At 43.5% G+C, this 19,598-nt stretch overlaps 1 protein-coding gene across 6 annotated transcripts in view; it reads right to left on the bottom strand.

Moving 5' to 3' along the window:
• LOC130403182 (LIM domain only protein 7-like) overlaps nt 1-19,598 on the bottom strand; it is a 46,484-nt gene that overhangs the window by 7,243 nt on the left and 19,643 nt on the right. For 2 of the 6 annotated variants that reach the window (XM_056607382.1, XM_056607385.1), the window contains 20 exons: nt 18,428-18,569; nt 16,245-16,381; nt 15,804-15,957; nt 15,013-15,440; nt 14,086-14,227; nt 10,283-10,540; nt 9,833-9,938; nt 8,634-8,795; nt 5,912-5,979; nt 5,628-5,691; nt 5,447-5,506; nt 4,657-4,682; nt 3,228-3,335; nt 2,828-2,914; nt 2,441-2,715; nt 1,917-1,967; nt 1,615-1,667; nt 1,350-1,527; nt 622-834; nt 38-132 (listed from right to left, as the gene is read on the bottom strand). In XM_056607382.1, coding sequence (XP_056463357.1) covers nt 38-132; nt 622-834; nt 1,350-1,527; nt 1,615-1,667; nt 1,917-1,967; nt 2,441-2,715; nt 2,828-2,914; nt 3,228-3,335; nt 4,657-4,682; nt 5,447-5,506; nt 5,628-5,691; nt 5,912-5,979; nt 8,634-8,795; nt 9,833-9,938; nt 10,283-10,540; nt 14,086-14,227; nt 15,013-15,440; nt 15,804-15,957; nt 16,245-16,381; nt 18,428-18,569 — 2,807 coding nt within the window. The remainder of the gene's footprint in view (nt 1-37; nt 133-621; nt 835-1,349; nt 1,528-1,614; nt 1,668-1,916; nt 1,968-2,440; nt 2,716-2,827; nt 2,915-3,227; nt 3,336-4,656; nt 4,683-5,446; nt 5,507-5,627; nt 5,692-5,911; nt 5,980-8,633; nt 8,796-9,832; nt 9,939-10,282; nt 10,541-14,085; nt 14,228-15,012; nt 15,441-15,803; nt 15,958-16,244; nt 16,382-18,427; nt 18,570-19,598) is intronic. The other 4 variants (XM_056607386.1, XM_056607387.1, XM_056607383.1 and 1 more) reach the window with 3 other exon arrangements.

Here is a 19,598-nt window from a genome sequence, read left to right as displayed (position 1 = left end):
GGGCTGAAACTATTCCAGAGTGGCAAACAATACTCACTTGAGCTGGATGTAGCAACACTCGCAGAAAGACTTGTGGTCTCTGCTCTGAACTTCTGATCCCTCTCCTCCGAGAAGCTCGGCACAGCACAATCACTAAGAGGACACGCACACGTACACAAAGTGAACTTTCATGAAAAATGCTTCAAATTGTGTTTCATTACTTGAAGATAGTTAGTAAAGCTTTAGTAATTTAAAAAAAACAGACAAATAATCAAAATGGGAATAAAGATACAAATTTGTTAAATAACCAGCCTGTATAACATGCAAATAATGCAAAAACAAACACCTAAATATCAGTTAAAACATACAAAGAACATTTGTATTAACTAAATCAACAGATTCTGTCATCTAATTGAGGGCGACTTTCCATAGAAACTTAGCCAGCAGGATAAAAGCACGATCGCCTTTTGACTTTAAGCTGGAGCAGGAGTTAGAGAGAATGCATGATTGAGATATATACAGTGTAGGGCTCTAAAATATAATTTTTGTAATCCATCCTAAATCGCACTGGAAGCCAATAGAGGGAGGCAAGATGGGGGTAATATGGACCCTGCCACTGAACATACTCGCACGCAAAATTACCCAGCAGCTTTTCCAGGGATACATGAGGTGTCAGGGAATGAGCGCTGGGACAAGGCGACGGGGCAGCTGGGGAGCTGGTCAGGTGGAGTCGGGCAGGTGGTGTACCGGGGGTAGACACTCCGCCCAGAGGAGCCAGAGAGAGACCTGGGGCCCGACAGCTCACAGGGGGGCTCCGAGGGAGGGGCAGTGTGGAGGCTGTCCAGAGACTCGTATCTGGAAGGGAGGACAGGTAGAGGCGTTCTGACTGCCTCTCTCAATAACGGGTTACTTCATCTAATAGTTCAGATATTTGACTCCTGGTCCAACGGTTCTGTGATTAATCACCGATGTCCGCAGCCTACCGGTGTGCATCCCCCCCTATCAACTAGCAGGTTCAACCCTAAGAGGGACTAGAGCCCTACATCTAGAGAGACTACAACACTAACTCCTGGTGGAACCACAACCCCACCTCCCGATGGGACCCCAACACTATACCAGACAGACCACAACCCCACCTCCCGATGGGACCCCAACACTATCCCTGACAGACCACAACACCACCCCCCGATGGGACCCCAACACTATACCTGACAGACCACAACCCCACCTCCCGATGGGACCAGGACCCCACCTCCCGATGGGACCAGGACCCCAATTCCCGATGGGACCAGGACCCCACCTCCCGATGCGACCAGAACCCCACCTCCCGATGGGACCAGATAACTACCCCTGACGGAGCAGAACCCCACCTCCTGAGGGTTCCACCAGTGTAGAGGGGCTCTTTGAGGGAGCTGGCCCTGCGCTGGCGGATCCAGCTGTTGTCGGTCAGCAGCTGAGTCCTCTTCTTCATCTCTTCAAGGATCTGCTGCCTGTTCTGCTCCTCCTTTGACGCAGTCGCCACCTTCCCCTTCTTCTGCTCCCCGGGGCCTGTCAATCACACGGCCAGGGGGAGGGGTTACGTCCTCGACTCAACAGCGTGATGAACGATCGCAGTGATGAGGCGAGACCACTGACCTTTGGTCTGCCTGTGGTCAGAAGCCAGCGTCGGGGTGGACTTTGACATCCCGCTTTAAAAAAAGCAAAACACAACATTTACCATTAAGTAAATTACTTAATGGTATTACAGAACCATTTTTAACCTGTTCCCAGATTGATCAACAAGCTGAGAGTAGGCAACAAGATTTTGTAAGCATCGAGCAGATTTTCAGTGTATGCTGTTCTGCTGCTGGGAAATGTGCTTTCAAGTTGAAAATGCAGTTCGGACATCTGGCTCATCAATGATGCCACTCATTGCTACCGAGCTAATGGAGACGTACCGGTACGCTGAATAGAGCTGGGTAAATCCACCAGAACCCGTCGGCCTGAAGCTCAACAGCAGAACCAAGCAGGAGAACCAGAGGAGAACCACAGGAAGCAAAACAGATCCAGAGGAACCGAGGAGAAGCAGATCAGAACAAGAGCAGCCCAAAGAAGCAGCAACACATGCACAGAAGTTATTTTTCCCACCCGGAAAGTATAGAAACAACACAGAAGTAAAAGGATAATAAACTGCCAAGGTTGAACTAACAATGCTGTACATGTGATCAGACTTTGACGAGTCAACCTAAAATTAATTAAACAGGTCAGAAGCCACAGTTTAGGTTTTCGTGCAATAGAAAAAATTAATGAGAAATCAGGCAAATAAACATGCAGCAGCAAACATCGCTCTCTAAAGGAATTAATATTTGATCATAGCACCCATGGCACTCCTGAAATCGTTGGGTCAGGTCTGAGCGCCACGTGCTCCGTGTTCACACAGAGCGAGAGTGATGCAGAAAGAATAAAAAATAACTGTATTTACAAGTCAGGCTCAGCCCCCTTATCCTTCTCCGCTTCTAGACTGCGAGGCTTCGACCCGGCCTCTGTACCAAGGGGCCTAAAGCCAGCCAGGTCTGTTGGGGTCGGGGGTCCGACAAGAGCAGGGTCCGAGTACTGGACACCGGCAGATCCCGTCCCCTTGTTCTGGTGTCTGACTGAACCATCAGCCTCCCAGTGAGGAGCTTGTCTTTGGACGACAGGTCTGGTTAGGCTGGTGGGTATGACAACACCAGGATCATCCAGCCAGACCGGCCTCTCCTGTGAAACACATGTTAACGTAATGATGAATGTGGGTGAACTGAGCACCGCCATCTCTGTTAAAGTGTTCTGGTTAACATTGGCACAGGTATTATGTTAGTAGTATGCAGACGTCTGTCCCCCTCGGCTCCTCTCCCGTCCCCTCCTGAGCGCTCTGCCATTCGGCCTGCATCCGCTTCTGGTCCTGCTGGTAGCGCTCCTGAGGCAAAACACACATCCCCCCCGTCAACAGGACTCCAAACACACAGCCTCGTCAAGACAAACGCACCATTGGAACAATACACCCAATTGAAACACAACCTTGTCAACAACAAAACATTCAAAATAGAACGCCCCCGAAAACAAGACACACAAAAGAAACGCACCCGTGTCAACAAGACGGCACGGAAATAATTACAAACATCAATAGAAGTGACTTCTGTTAATGACTACATTAAAAGAAAACGAATTCTAGTCATATTAAAACTATGAAACTGAGTGGTATCTGTGCACCTGCAGTGCCCCTCTCTGACCTGTAGGTGGCGCTCCTGCTCCTCCTGCCAGCGCTCCTGACGTTTGCGTTCTTCTTCGTGGTCCCAGGACCAGTTTGAGGAAGACGGTTTCAGAGACGGAACTTGAAGCTGGACACGCATAAAGTATGGACACCACACACACACACACACACACACACACACACACACACACACACACACACACACACACACACACACACACACACACACACACACACACACACACACACACACACACACACACACGTCTTGATCATGAGATTGATTTGGCAGTTTTACAAAGACAAATCAGTCTTTGAACAGTCATAACATACAATAATTTCACCAACCTCAAAAAATCTAAAGGGAATCTGTCAACAAACAAATGAGCACAGACAGAGCTAGCAGCAATAGAAATTATAGGAAAACCTTTAACATTATTACTGATTATATATGGCATGTGGAATAACAAAAGGGTTGTTAAGCCTCACATTTAGGTATTAGGTTACTGGTATTGCCAGTTGACTTGAAAATACATTTCAAAGATTTAGTCCCAGTTTAATTAAAATGCACACTAGATGTGCCAGGTGTTAGATCCATATGGTTTCCTAGCAAGGTATAAAATTCCTCCCGCTAGGAGTAGCTCATTCAAAACAATAGACAAATTACAAATTACTCTGCCCTAAACAAAAATATAACTGAAATGTGAATAAATCTGAGGCATCTCACGTTTCAAAGTGTTCCCAATTAAGTAAAATCGCTGTTTAGCAGTGTATCCAACTAACTCTACAACAGTGAAAAGTAGGTCAAGAACTGGATTGCCAATGGAGCTCTAGTGTGGGTGTAGGCGTTATTCAGACCATATCAGTGAGAGACAGAGAAATATGTGTTGCATGCTGCTCTAAAACAAAATATGATTGGACCCATTTTAAAACAATTGCCAAAATATGGGACACCCCATCGATCACAGATGTCGTTGTTCTCTTTGATGGATAATCTTTTTAAAGTTAGGAACACTGGCTTACGGATTTCTCTGGGTTTGACCAAAGTATTTGGATAGTGCAAGTAGAGAGAAAACACACACACACACACACACACACACACACACACACACACACACACACACACACACACACACACACACACACACACACACACACACACACACACACACACACACACACACACACACACACACACACACACACACACACACACACCAGCTATTGTTAGATGTATTAAAGCGGCTCAAGAACATAATTCAAATATCCAATCAATGGTACTCTACAATCATGGCAATTTACTTCATGTTTAAACCTCCATTATTGGTTAATTGGAAATGGTTAAGAAAGTCACACCATTTGTAAAGGCTTTCTCTGAAAACCTTTTTACAACAAATACCATTCATTGAAATTCAAAAAAAAAAAAACACCTTGAGTTTGTTACTTACGTCAGATATGGCTGATTCAGTACCTCCTTAAAAAGTGGGAACAAACAGATCAGTGTTACGACAATGATGATTAGCACAAAATGGACGCCAATATTTCACATCTTCACAGCAAACAAAGACCATGCAGCAAAGCAATGCACAGAAGTGTGGAGTGAAACAAGCTTTTATCATCGTTGTAAAATTACACAAGATCACAGCAAACATCCCATGCAGAGGGCTTTGTTAGGCTGCGTAGAACAGTGGCTGAGCTGTGCTGGCGTTAAATTATTCAACACCACGACAACAGCACACAAACGAAAATATACAAAAACTAAAAAACTTTACCACAGAGATAAACCCAGGAGCTGTAGCCAGCAGATCCTGACGGAGGGGAGGCAATGTATTAAGCAGGTGATACTACAGTATGGTTCTGCCATCGTGACCCATTCCCAGCCCAAAATGTGAAACTGCACTCCCTTCCCCAACTCTAGGAACGTAGGGAGGCGTCATGTAATTAACATGATGCCTGCCTACGTTATTTAAATGAAATCCCACTTATTTTGGTTCTCTTATTACTTCCTCCCCAACTAGCATATTTGTTATGGCTGTAATTGACACCCAATATAACTCATCCTTTTTTCTTCCAGCAAGCAGAAAAATATTGCTTACAACAGACTTTGCAATTCAACTTCAAAACTGTAGATTTGCAGATTTTTTCCCCAAGCAAGAAATGTGGTGTTTAGTAAAAGCCTTCGAAGCTGCAGAGAGCTTAAGCCAACAAGCTGCAAAGAGCCCTTCGCAGGCTTTTTACCTTTCACATCAAAAAACTCCGCTCTCCGCCTCTTATTTCTCAGTACAATTCGTTCAAGTTCTACACAAACAGGAGGGGGTTGAGTTTAGGGGAGAGCTCAGCAACATGATGTCATTTAAATAACCAGCTCAATGGGAAACTGATCTAGGATCCCATTGTCAACCCATCTACCGGCAGTTACCTTTGCTACTGGCGGTCTTTCGTGTCCCCTCAAATTCTCCGTTCCTGGTTTGGATGCCCAACCCCTGAGGTGAGAAGGAGAACATTGTCATTATATATACTATTGGTTATATAATTGGTTTTTAAACATATAAACCAATACTATATACTATTTGGTTTATGTTTACTCATTTTATTTCCAATATTATAATCCCATCCTGAATTGAGCCCCTGTGATGGTTACAATTCAGGCTCAATAAAGTTGGTGGAGTGAATCTGAAAGACGTTGCCCAGCTGCCCTCTCACCTGGGCATGTAGGTCAGGGCCAGTGGGCAGGGTCATGATGTCTTTGTGGAGGTGGTTTTCAGGACAGCCTATGAACATGGGAAGATCAGCACAGATTTAGGGTCTTCTTAGTCCCAGCTACACTGGCGCTGCTACAGTCTTTTGGCAACATACAGCCGTCACAAACAATTGGCCGACCCACTGGTACCTGCCCAACCCTGGGTAGTAACTGGGTAAAAATGGTTTAATAAAGGAACTAAATGCTTAAAGGGGAACCATCAAGCTAGACTATACTGCTTATAAAAGCTAGACTATACTGCTTATAAAAAATAATATGTGCTATACATGCATGAAGCATTACACTTTTCTTCTAGAAAACAGCCGACCCTAAGGGGTCAGGCCAGGGTTCCAACTGATGGGGCACGGCCGCGACCCCCTTTATGCCATCCTGAGGATCAATCGATAGATTTCCATCTTGTTAACCAATTCTTTAGTTTTATTGGGGGGGCACAGCTGCCCTCAGTATCCTGACAAAACTGTATAAGAGGTCCATGCTTTCGCCAATGCATCAGACTTCAGTTTGCGGACCTCTTGGAGGGACGCAGGGAGAACTCCCATCTGGGAGTCTATATGACCCTTATTGTTATAAATTCGGATTACTATTTATTCCTGCCTAGTTTATAGAGAAATGATTTACGTGGTCCGAAATTCCTACCTCATAGCCTTCTCAGCCAACCCTTCTCAGCTAACCTACACATTTAGAGAAATGTTTCGAAGCGTTAGGGCTCGGGCTGAATGATTAAGAAAAATAAAGTGTTTGTCTTAATGTTACACAATGTAACCATACAGAAGGTCGGAATCAGAAAAACTGGGACACGTGGTTCACATGTACACGCACAACTCTACGGTGGAGCAGTAGATGAAGTAAGCAACTTCCCACACTACACTTTGGTTTGTTGAGGTTGAGTGGTAGAGCCACAGATTTGTTTATATTTCTGCACTTCAGTTTACGTGATTTGTTGCAGTTACTGACTTGAGATCAGCAAGTTTCGTATTTATTTTTCTTTTACAATTCAATAGATGAATAAATATGTAATAGTATAAATTAATTTCATCTCAACACTTTGGACTGGCCTACAGGAAAGAGCAGTTTATATGTTGACTGTATCCAATGTTGTGTTGGCCATACTTTAGAATGTGAAGGAGTAAAACATTTGTAAAACTTTTTGCATAATAAATCCCAATATTGGTCCCCAAAACATATACCGCAATTATTTTCCTAAATCGTTCAGCCCTAGTTCTGTTCTTGTCAAGTAAGGAGAACCTCAGCAGGACAAACGAACCAGCAACCGCCACCTCGTCAACCCCAAAATTCACCAGATCAGCTCACTGATGTGACTTCAAATATGCTAATCCTACAGGATCGCAATGGTGCGGGCCAGGTTGTGCAAGTCCCAACCCAAAAATGCTCAATAACGTAAAAGATTCATTGGACAAAAGCGTCTGCTAAATGCCTTAACAGAAGGCTTGAGACCCTTATTTCAAGCATTAACCGCCTCCGATACATTAACCATACTTTCAGTGTGCGAATTTGAATTCTGTGCATTTCAGTTCGAGTCACTCGAGTCACGCATATATTTTTTGGATTTAGGGATACAGAATGCCATTTAGTATAAATCAGGGGTCAGCAACCTTTTCAACATGCAGTTCCAGTTTGACATTTTTCTCGTGCGAGTGTACCTTAAGCAACAATATATAAAAAATTAAGCTGAATTATGCCACAGCGACCAAAAGTCCACAATCATGCAACATTTAAATGTTTTTTTGATTGTTATATTTGCAACATGGTGCTTACAAATTATAATTACAGATGTCCCATCTTAAAACACCATTTTCAGAAACTCATTCAAAAACATATTTGCAATGTGAGAAATGTAAAAAACGACAATATATGAGAATGTTGGAACCATCCACATCCATATCTTTAAGACATGTACAGCTTTGCAATACCATGAAGGCAATACATACAGGCCACTTGCAACAATATTTTAAATATTTTCTTCTCCGTTACTCACAACATAGGTTTAAAAACTATTAATTGATCCCATTTCAGAACACTGCTTTCTGTAACTAATTTAAACATATTTGCACTGGGGGGAAATGACTAAAACAGAATAGAGGGCAAAAAAAAAATCGGTAGTAATGATTATGCTGCCGCATTGTGCTGTGAATTTTTTAAAAAATAAAAAATAAAAGTTTTATTTTTTTCAAGTGTGGCAATGATTATGCTGCCCCGTGCCAGTGGTGGAACGCGTGCCTAGGGTTGCCGACTCCTGGTATAAATGATTCACCTAAATGAGAACTTGATAATTAATGTAATTTCAGTTCCACAATAGTGCTGTTTTGCTTAAAAAAAAAAAAATCAAAAAATAAAACATAACTTTACTACTTTTTAAATTGTGTATTTATAAACACGAAGTTCCGGGCTCCTAGCTTGGAAGCGCAGATTAGCTGCGCCCTAGTGGAGCATACAGCGTTTTGATTTTTGAAAGGTGGAAACTAGAAAGGTAGAAGATTAGTTACTACTAAATGTTGAGTGAATCGGCGATCCGCAGCATTTGGAATCGATTATCTGACCCATACATGTTATATACTGATCTGTTGGGGCTACGCCAATGGATGAATCATAAACATAATAGATATCCGTTCACATGAGCCTTGTGTGACCCGTCCATGGCCTTACCCTGGTTGCTATAGCGACTGACGTCCATGGTGAGGCTACCGGACTGCAGGGCTGACGTCATAGTGCTCTCCCATTGGCTGGAGCTCAGCTGCTCCACCTTGGCTCCGCCTAATGTGGTGATGACATCACCCACGCACAGCTGGCAAAGCTCAGCAGGGCTGCCTAAAGTATTAAGGCCAGAGAATATGACATGAAGAACGCTGCTTATCATTTCAGATGCATACATTTTATTGGCCACAAAGAGGAATCTTGCTTTCAGACAAATAAAACATGACATAAAAACAGGAAAAGGATAAAAAAAAACAGTGGGATGCATTGTTAAATGCAATAACTGCATTAAAAAAGGAGTGAGTTCACTATTTTTTGCATTCGAGGAGCCCTCGTCTAGCATGATTCCAGAGTGTAGGGTAACATTGATCCAATGCTTGTTCACGGACCATACACCATAAACTTCCCATTTTGAAAATCATAATATTTAGCATCTTTTCAAATGCTCGCAAGCTCGCCCATTTGAATAGCATTGTAAACCAGTTACCATGCTAGACAATGCGTGGGTCTTGGGTCCGAAATAGTGAAAATGTTATTCTTAAAAATTCCTTTGGATTTGATAGGTGCTGTATTAATAATCTTGCCTTGGTCAATGGTTAAAATAAACCACACTGTATGGCAGGATAACTTCCTTCCACTTTGCTTGCATTTTACCTTCTCCATGTAATGTCTAAAGCCCCCCCAACACATACACAAAAGTGCATTAATAAACCTTTCAAAGTCTGAGATAATGTCCTCATGATGTTAGCAATGATGTTCTATTCTCCTCATTTGCTCAACAAGTCCAGTGGTGTTTCAGAAAGCCCGACGGACACATTCTGAACGAGTCCGCAGTACTGTAATAGCATATCCAATTGCCCGGTCCAGGACAACAAGAATTAACCCAAATTCCACTTCAACAGAATCCACTATATAATAGGTAGTAAGTGGAGTCTCTAAGCTGGTCCATCAGATGCAACTCTAGCTCAATTCCATCTGAATCCCCAGTGTAACAGGTAGTTAGTGGAGTCTCTTACCTGGTTGAACCGAAGTGACTCTGGCTCCATTCCAACTGAATCCCCAGTGTAACAAGTATTTGGTAGTCTCTTACCTGGTTGAAAAGACGGGACTCTTGCTCCCCGGTATAACAGATAGTTGGTTGAGTCCCTCACCTTGTTGAACAGAGGTGACTCTGGCTCCAGTGGCGCTCCAGTCTGTCTGGAAACCGAAGTCATCCACACTGTTGGGTGTCAGGCTCAGACTCACCCTCATCCGCTTCTGTGGAAGCCACACACACGGCAAAGCAGACACCCTGAGATTCTAGGTGTCCTGCTTTCTGTTGGAAACTAGAAACCGCGGGATACGCTGTCGCTACGGGAGCACAGCGACCAGGCAGCCCAGCTCAGATTAAATACATCCACTCACTTGAGACACAATATTTTTAAGATTCACATCTATCATCCATTTACTTCATCTGTAAATCACCACCAAGTTTGTCCTGAAGAGTTCCAATTCACAGTTGCGTCAACATTGGCTGTGTGATGCTTTTCATCTTCATTTTATATAAAGTCAATTCAGATTTACTTCATGAAATCAGGTACTGGAATTGAATGACTACAAACCTGTGGTGCGGCGTGAACGGCTGGAGGAGACAGGTGTGTTTGGGAAAGGGTTTTAAAGGGTGGTTGACTGCAGTAGGGAAGACCGTTTGTATGTCCACCCTCTTCCCTGTCACGTTCCTTCTCTGCCTGGTTCTCCACTTCCTGTTTCTCTGCGGCTTGGCGGGGAGCCCTAATGAGGGAGGTCGCGACCTGACGGTTCAGGATGGGCTGGGGAGCTTGCATGTCACCGCTCAGTGGGAGGGTCTTGTAGTCACTTCCCTGCAGGGGGGGGGGGGGGGGGAAGAAAGACGGACATTGACAGAGAGCAAGCGAGATCCTTGAATTATGATCACTTTAATTGCATGCAGGCTACTCAGCGAGTCTTAAGTATTTTGGGCCCCTCCTGCAATATTACTTAAGACACATTGCCAAATTACTATAGCAATATTTTTCCATGTAATGCCATACATTTATTTTGGGGCTCAATAAAGAATCCAGCAATCCGCCCACACGGTTTAGTTGAAATACCTCCATAGCTGGACAGATCCAAATTGCAGAGTACGTAATTATAACATAATAACGGATTAATAACTTCTAAGCAAAAAGTATAATATCTCGGGCCAGCGGAGTGGAAGCAGATGAGCCCGACGTGTGATGGAGCGGTCAGGTAGCAGTGGTCTCTACCTTCCAGCCTATATGCATTATGGATGGAAAGATGAGCCGCTAGTGGTAACACAAGACGGCTAGCATGTAGAGTGTGAACAAAAACAGGAAATGATCAGCAACAAGTGCTGTTCACCCAAAATACTAAATAACCACCTCCGTTTCCATGAACCGACTTACCTGCTCTCGTGTCAACAGAAAGTCATATTACCACCCTTTTACGAACCCATAGAACTGTGACATCACAGCATCCTCAACATCATACACAGTCTACTCTCATATCATTTCATTAGAATCCAACTATTCTCCAGCTGAGAACTTTAAAATTAACTCAAAAACAACTACTATAAAGTATATAAAGTTTCCCATCAAAGCACATTAGAAAGAAAAAAACTCCTTGATCTAGATATTGAGCATCTTCCCCTTGCATTATCTTCATCCTATTAAATCCCTCCTGATATATTTTGATTAGGAGAAACATGAACTATATAAACTACCTCTCACTTCAGGCCTTGTTCCTGCGTCTTTCAAGACTGCCAGAATAAAGCCTCTCCTCAAGAAACCGACCCTTGACACCACCGGCATCCAGAACTACAGACGGTATCTCTTCTTTCATTCCTTCCTAAAACACTTGAACGTGCCATCTCTAACCAACTGTCTCATCTTTCTCACAACAACCTGCTTGACCCTCATCATTCAGGCTTAAAGAAGGCACACTCCACTGAGTCCCACTGACTGAGTCACTCCGTGCTGCCAGAGCCTCGTCCCACTCATCGGTTTTCATAATCCTCAACCTGTCCGCAGCATTTGACACGTGAACCACCAGATCCTCCTGGCCACTCTCACCGAACTGGACATCGCTGAATCTGCCCTATCCTGGTTCACATCCTACCTGACGAATCGCACCCATCAGGTAACCTTGTCCAAACCTTGCACGCTTGACACTGGTGTCCCTCAAGGCTCTGCACTGGGGCTCCTTCTGTTCCGCCCCCTATACCAGATCTCTGGGCTCTGTAATCACACAGCTTTTCACTGCTACACTGACGACACTCAACTATTCCCATCTTCCCCCTCCTCTTACATAACCCAATTGGCAACATCCATATCTGAATGTCTTGCAGACGTCGGCACTTGGCGACTGCCGATCCCCTGAGGCTTAACCTCAACAAGACTCCTAATGCCACAGGCTCCCCGTAGTAGCTCGAATCAGATTTAAGATGATGGTACTGACATACAAGGCGGTCGTTGGAACTGCCCCTGCCTGCCTCCAAGCGTTGTTCAAACCAGACACCCCAGCTTGATCGCTCTGCTCAACTACCTCAGCTGGACGTCTGGTACCGCCATCGCTAATAGCAAGCAAAGGTCGGTCAGCTAAGTCACAACTCTTCTGGTTTGGCACCACAGTGGTGGAACGAGCTCCCTGCCGATGTCAGGACCAGAGTCGCTCAAAAGCTTTCGCAAAAGACTGAAAACTCATCTGTTCAGAGTTCACCTAGACTCTGCATAGTCATCTAGTCCCTTCCTCCCACTATTGTATGTTGTACGTCCTGGCACTTGACGTACGCACCTAATGTACGCACTTACTTTATGTTTTATTTATTCATAGTACTTTATTGTGTAGCATCTACAGTAGCTAGCTATCACTGCTGCATACGTGTAATGGGTTAGCCTAGCGATTTTTAGCACTTGGTTCTATGAAAATCTTTCCTGTACCGACAGCGATATATTCTTTTACCTTCTTATGACAAATGTACTTATTGTAAGTCGCTTTGGATAAAAGCGTCTGCTAAATGCCCTAAATGTAAATGTAAATTTATATCTCATCCGTGTCAAAGAGGTTCTCAAAACATACTGGCCCCTTGAACATGTTGTACTGGTCCTCACTCAAAGTAGGAATTATGTTGCCATGAATAATCATTAATCATAAATATAATCGTAAAACCAAAGGCATTTTTTGTTAACATGTTTAAAATCAGGTTAACCACAAGACTATTTCAATTGTATATTTATATGGATTACATATTTTCCCCCGATTATCTCTCCGATCGGGAGACTGCGTTTAACGTTTCACTGGCCTGATTAGGGATGGGAATTGATAAGAATTTCACGATTCCGATTCCGATTCTGCTTATCGATCCGATTCCTAATCGATTCTCTTATCGATTCTCATTGGGTGAGAAAATAAGTATAAATGTGTTTGTTTGCATTACATCTCTTTAATATCTGATCAGAAGTGCTTCTAGTATTAGGAAATTGTACATTTTCAAATCAATTGGTCTAGACGAAAAGATATATGTTTCGCTTTTTAAGCCCAAATGCCATCATTATGTGCCATACAACTAAAAACACAGACTGAAAACAGCCAAGTAAGAGCTTGTGCCTTTTGGAATTCTAACAGTGCTCATTTGCATTCAACTTGTAACAAAATTAAACTGACATAAACAAAATGAAGCATTGATTAGACAGAGATTTATTAGATGGGCCTACCTAATAAACCGTTGGAACACACAAGACCGGAAACCATAGCAATGCCGGTAAACAAACCCCGAGAAGCCCAATCCCTATGAGAGCTCCCCACGCTACGGCCATCCGGAGGCGACAGAGCTGTTGGCCGTGATATTATATATACAATTATAATATAGTATATAATATATTATATACCATTATATATAGAGCTCCGGGAGTCGCAAACTGCAACAATCACTTTCTCCTCCATTCCGCGGTTCACCCGGACTGCACTGCACTGAGTTTGACGGCTGAACGCGGATTGGCTGTTACGTTACACATGTCACTCAGTTATCACGCTGTTGAACGCTGATTGGCTGTCATCACGACAAAAACTTGTCATCGGTTTTCTCCCGCGAAAAACTCGCCCTTATACTCGTCTCTACGTTCACTTTGTATGGGATCTTGTCGCCCCGTCGCGTTTGGTGTGAACGCACAATGCGATTCTTCCTCGGCGGCGACATGTTTGCTGCGTTCTGAACCAAATCAAAGCAGCGTGTGTGACGTCACGACGCATTTGCCGCGACCGGAACCGATAAGCGGAATCGTTATGCAGGCTTGCTAACGATTCCAAGGAATCGGTTGACTCGGAACCGGTTCTGAACAAGAACCGGTTCTCGATTCCCATCCCTAGGCCTGATGAACACTGAACTCACTGTGCTGAGCAGTGAGGACTTCCTGGAGGGCCTGGTACCGAAGGGGCGGGCCGTGAGGACGTTTGATAGGCGTGCCGAGCCTTCAGACCGGCGGTACCCTCGAGGGAGGCTGGCCGAGCCCGACCAGGGCATAGAGTTGTACCTGAGAACCAAGGAAGAGGAGGGGGTATGCAGGTCACTAGTGGAGGTTAACTGGTAAGATAATTATTGTTAGAGGACAGAATAATGTTGTTGGTTCGATCCACTAAAGGTAATACATTCCCGAAAGGAACTTTGATCACTGTTATAGGGTACTGGGTTGAATCCTTGAAGGGGAACCAATTAGTAACAAAGGAGCACTTTACGAAGCCAACATGAAAGAAAATACCCATGATTGTAAAAAATAACAGGACTTATTCACGAACATTGGAAACCTAAATCGAATAAACCTCTTTTGAAAAATGAGTCCTCTAACTTTAACAGCAGCAACTCCAATTTTCTTGTTTCCTTGGATTTTATTCGGCTTATCTGAGACATGTTCAGGCGAGACATATTTTTAGTTTATTAGTTATGAGCCTTTTGACATTTATTGACGATTCCTGAAATCGCATTAGAGCAATCATCTGGTCAGAAATTCATCACTAAAAAGATTTTAGGCTTCAGTTTTGTTGGGAATTCCTTTCAACTTCTGCAGAAGGTATAAAATGGCCTGTTATTGCTTGCATTAAAGTATTTATATCTGTAAATAGGGGGATAGTGTAATGACTAGGGTGTACAACTGTCAAAGTACAGACAACTTTCCCCCCCAAAAAACAACAAAATGTACTTTTTTTTCTTTGGTTGATATTTGTAGCCCACAACATTTGATTACACGACAAAAACTGATAATTGCCTTTCCCTTAAAACCTAAAGTCAGGTAGTTAATGCGCTGTCCTTTCCCCTAAATACCTGTGGAGGAAGCTGTGGTGCGTTGGCCCGTTCACCAGACCTCCCGCCTCCTCCCCGGCTCCAGGCTCGGCAGTGTTCAGAGAGCAGTGGTTCTGCTGGGTCACGTCTCTCCGCTGGAGGAACGGCCCGTGATGGAGGATTGTGATTTTGCGGTCCGTGACCTGCGGTGAGTAAGGTGTACGGTCGACCGTGCCAATGCCCGAATACGGGACCGGCCCCATAGTGGTTCTACGACCCCTCCCGCCGGTCTGGGTCTGTCCAGCAGTGGGACCAGGCTGGAGCTTGATGAGGGTCTGGGAGGTGTAAGGACTGCAGGTGGAGGGGGTGGTAGCGGTGGAGGAGGCGTTGCCGTCGGAGGCCAATGAAGCGGAAGGGACCTCCTCTCCAAGCAGAGAGCGGTGAGAGGCGGGCATGGCTCCAGACAGGGGCTTTAAATAAAAGAAAGGCCCGCAAAAACAAACCTATTTCTAAAGATTCTAAAATGTTGTGAGGCGTTGATCATTCAAATCATGCCAACCAACAAGTGGGGATCGGCTGTAACATGCAAGCCAGGTACTCTGCAGAGAATTCACTGTTGAGTACTCCTATGGTTACAAATTATTAAAGAATATATGCTAGAGATTAACAATGAAGTTCCAACCAACTGGGACAGCAAAACCCCCCAACACATTAGAGACCAATCAAAGCAGTCCCCATCCGCAGCCACAGATGACACTTGACTCAATTTCATAGAGACTGCAGATGGAAATGAGCACAAAACAACAATCAGGTACAATGCAATATTGGGGTACCTGGTTCTGGACGGGGCTACATGAGGAGGATGCTTTGTTGGGCCAGGGGTCTCCGAGCAGGGTCTCGACTGTGTAACTCCGAGAGAGTGCTGGGCGAGAGGCTCTGGATGAATGGGAGGAGGCTGGGCCGGGAACAGAAGGCGACAGCTGGTCTCTGAGGAGCGAGGAGGAAAGAGGAGCCGGGGAGATAGAGGTGAGGAGGGGATGGAGGAGAGGGCAGACGTGGGGGTTTGAGTCCTGTATCTAGTTACATATCAGCTTGTTGGACATTCTTAGCTCATATCCAAATGTCTTTGCATTGATTATTTCAGTGGGTTGAATCATTGAATATACAACTGATTCCAACATCGCACTTTACTACTACTAGTAAATTCAACTTCCCAGAAGGGCTTAGATAAATATACATTTCTAATTTATTTTGTTTCAGAGGTCACTGAGTACCCGTTTGCCGTTTTATTCTGTCCAACGGTCGCCCTAGTCCCCCTGGTCGTCTCGTTGACATCATGGTTTCGTTCCTCGACCTTCCTGTGGAGGTCAGAATTGGTGCTCCTACGTCGGTTCTTCCACTTTGTCAAATCCTTAAACCACAAACAAAAGAAACATTAAAATAAATATATTACTGTGTATATAAAGATGCACATTAGAAACACAACAAAACTTCCCGAAGTGGACCAAGTAGAGCCACTTTCCACCGACCTGTCTGAGCGCATCAGAACTGCATCGGGATCAGCAGGGAAAATATGACCATTTTTCTTCGAAGGTCGAAGCAAACAAAATCAAATAACCATCACAACCAGTCAACCCATCCACTCCTCGCCTCAAAATATGCTCTGTGTATATTACGAGGGGAGTGCTTGTGTTGTAGATTTCGCCTTTTGATTATCTGCTAATGCTGGCGGACCGCACTTTCGAGCTGGGCCAACCCATAGACAGCACCATTTCTGCGGCGTTGATTTTTGATTATTTTGAAATCAAAATAGTTAATGCATACATACATTTGGTGTTGGGCATAATGCTTAGTTAGTTGCATAGAAAGAAGTGTAATTAATTTTTGCCTACTAATAAAAATATAAAAGCCAACGCTTTTGATAACATGTATCCTTGCTTTATTAGTAGCCTACATATATGCCAATAATGAGATATCCAGGCCTTACAATTAATTTAGGCTATAAAAATATAAAGTACATTACATAAAACTGTACGTTTATATAAACATATTATACCAGCAGTTAGACCTAATGTATAAAAAGGGTGATTCTGGCAAGTCAAGGAATAAGTTCTGAAATAAAATTAAGTATTCTACAAAGCATACTTCGTAATAACAAATGTTATTTTGTTCCGGGAACATTTGCAATAGATTTTAGTCTTCTTTAGATTTCGTTATTAGTCTTGCACCTGCAACCTGCACCCTTGCGACACTTGCTGGAGAAAAGGTCAACTGCGGCCTTGCAGATACAGCAGGGGTCATGTTTCTAGCGATGGAATTTCACCTTGTTAACTGGTGGTCAGATGTGCCCCCAAGGCGGTTCTAGGTCCCTATCTTGCACCCAGCGCAATTGACTTTCTACAACAACACATGTAACGTTGCTAGTTTGCACCTGGCGTATAGCTGATTATCCCCCACAGCAAACCAACTTTGATGGTGCGAAAACATAGTTTTACCACGAGTGAGTGTTTAAAAGAATGAATGAATGTGCACCCATCTGTTTAAACACACGCAAACTAAATACGTTCCGCATAATACAGTCAATGGCAATGAATATTACGGGGGGAGACATGCATATTATTAACACAAGTCGATAATGTTTACAATACTGTAACAACTGATGTTCGTTTATGTACTGCCGCATATCATTAACTAGACCCACAGTTGCGGCAACAGGACCGCATATCATGCATGTGTTAAGGTCTCTTTGCCGAAATGTATACGACGACTCAGTGTTTCTGAAGTTGTAGAAGAAAACGCTATTCCATGTGTGAATTAGGCAATATTATTTGGCCATAAACTGACCCATTTGGAGTTTGAAATTCAGGTGGTCATTAATATGTCTCAGCAGAAACTGCAGACGCGCTGTCAGAATATCCACTTGTCCCGTCCAAATGCGCTCATGGCTCTTAAAGGGGATGGGAGATGGCACTCTCATTGTTTATTGCATGTCACACCCAAAACACACCTACGGGTATTCAGACCAACCAATCTTAGATTCGTGTCGGGCGCTCGAGTAATTTATCCGCCGGTATAATAGCAACAGTGCCAGAGACAACTACTTGCTTTTCACGCTTCTCACTAGCGTTTCAGACCATTCAAATAGGGTCCCTAGTGTTAAATGTCTCAAATACACAACATTTAACACGTACACAAACCGATATTCTGCCCATTGAGTACAATGTTCGATGATCAAAATAGTTCTGTGTACTACTCATTCAGGAGGCACCGTGAAATATATCTACGGTAACTGATACAGCACCACGAACAATAACAAATGTATAACTTGTACTAAAGCTATGCTGCACTCAGTCACTACACCCACTCCTCCTTGTATGCCTTTCCTTCACCCTCAATGTTAAGTTGTTTAATTTTACATGATTAAAAAAGGTAAAGGTTGGGATGAAAGCGGCCGCACCTCCTGCCATTTCTCCACGCTCTCCTTGGACCTGGCACCATTTGGAGGGCGACTTGGCCTGCTGACGTCAGGACCCCCCAAGTTCTGCCCATCATCCTGGTAGCCCGGGGACTCCATGGGGATGTCGGTCGTGGATTTGCTCCTGAGGGACGTGACGGAGGACAGGGGGAATAGAGGTTCAAGATGGGTGCTATGGAAAATACTCAGCAAGTTTGCTGACATTACAAAATATGGTTTAAGAGCTATATGTGAGGTAAAATAATGAGAAATAGGTGAGATAGTATAGTCTTTCCCATTGGTGCACTATGAACACCAAGATCTGAAGGTCATTCTAAAAGTTTTTTCAAATAAATTAATTTCCAAGCAATTACATTTTAAACTGATCAAATCTATTAAAATGTCAACATTCCTTCAATAGAGAAAAACGTAATATGCCAGCAGAAACTCAAAAGCATTATAATTTATCAATACTCATACGATTTGTGTAATAATAATACATATATTATTGTAAGCAACAAAAGGGAGGGGTGTGCAAATCTTGCCAGATAGCATCAGCTATAGAGCATTAAATTACATTGCATATTGAAGCTTTGCAAACCAGCAGTCTAGGTACTCACAATTTCACAAAAGCCTGCATTGCATTTGGTCACTAAGACCGATTCATTGTAGAAACAAAATAGCAAAGAAGACTTTATTGCCATTGAATCCAATTATTAGTGACGTAAACGCCAAACCACATACATAGCAAGCTCTATATCCATGGCACCGAATTCCTGAGCGTGACAGAGCTCGCTTTAAAAAGTAGATGACATCAAGCCACTCATGCCTGGAGCTCTGGTGAGAAGTTTGGGGTATGTTGGTCATTATGATGTGGATACATTTTTAGACCACAGCTTAAAAAACCATTTCAATTGCTGAGTGTAACTGTCATTCAAGTGGTATTTTAATAAGAATCTCTAGCAGATCGGTTCTACATTGGGGACAGGATTCATTTTAGCCCAGTCACAGTCTATTTATTTGACGTCTTCGTACTCAAATAATTACAAATCATTGTTCATTGCAGGGCCTATGAAAATACCCTTCATTTAAATGTGATCATGCAGCTTTACTGCGCAAGCTTCGGCCAAGCAAGCAAAGAGAATTACAAAATGGAGGTAAATAAGTAAACATC

Source organism: Gadus chalcogrammus, chromosome 14 (genome assembly GCF_026213295.1).
Source record: "Gadus chalcogrammus isolate NIFS_2021 chromosome 14, NIFS_Gcha_1.0, whole genome shotgun sequence".
NCBI classification, from domain to species: domain Eukaryota; kingdom Metazoa; phylum Chordata; class Actinopteri; order Gadiformes; family Gadidae; genus Gadus; species Gadus chalcogrammus.
Note: the sequence above shows the minus strand (reverse complement) of the source record. Positions and strands in the feature narration are given on the sequence as shown.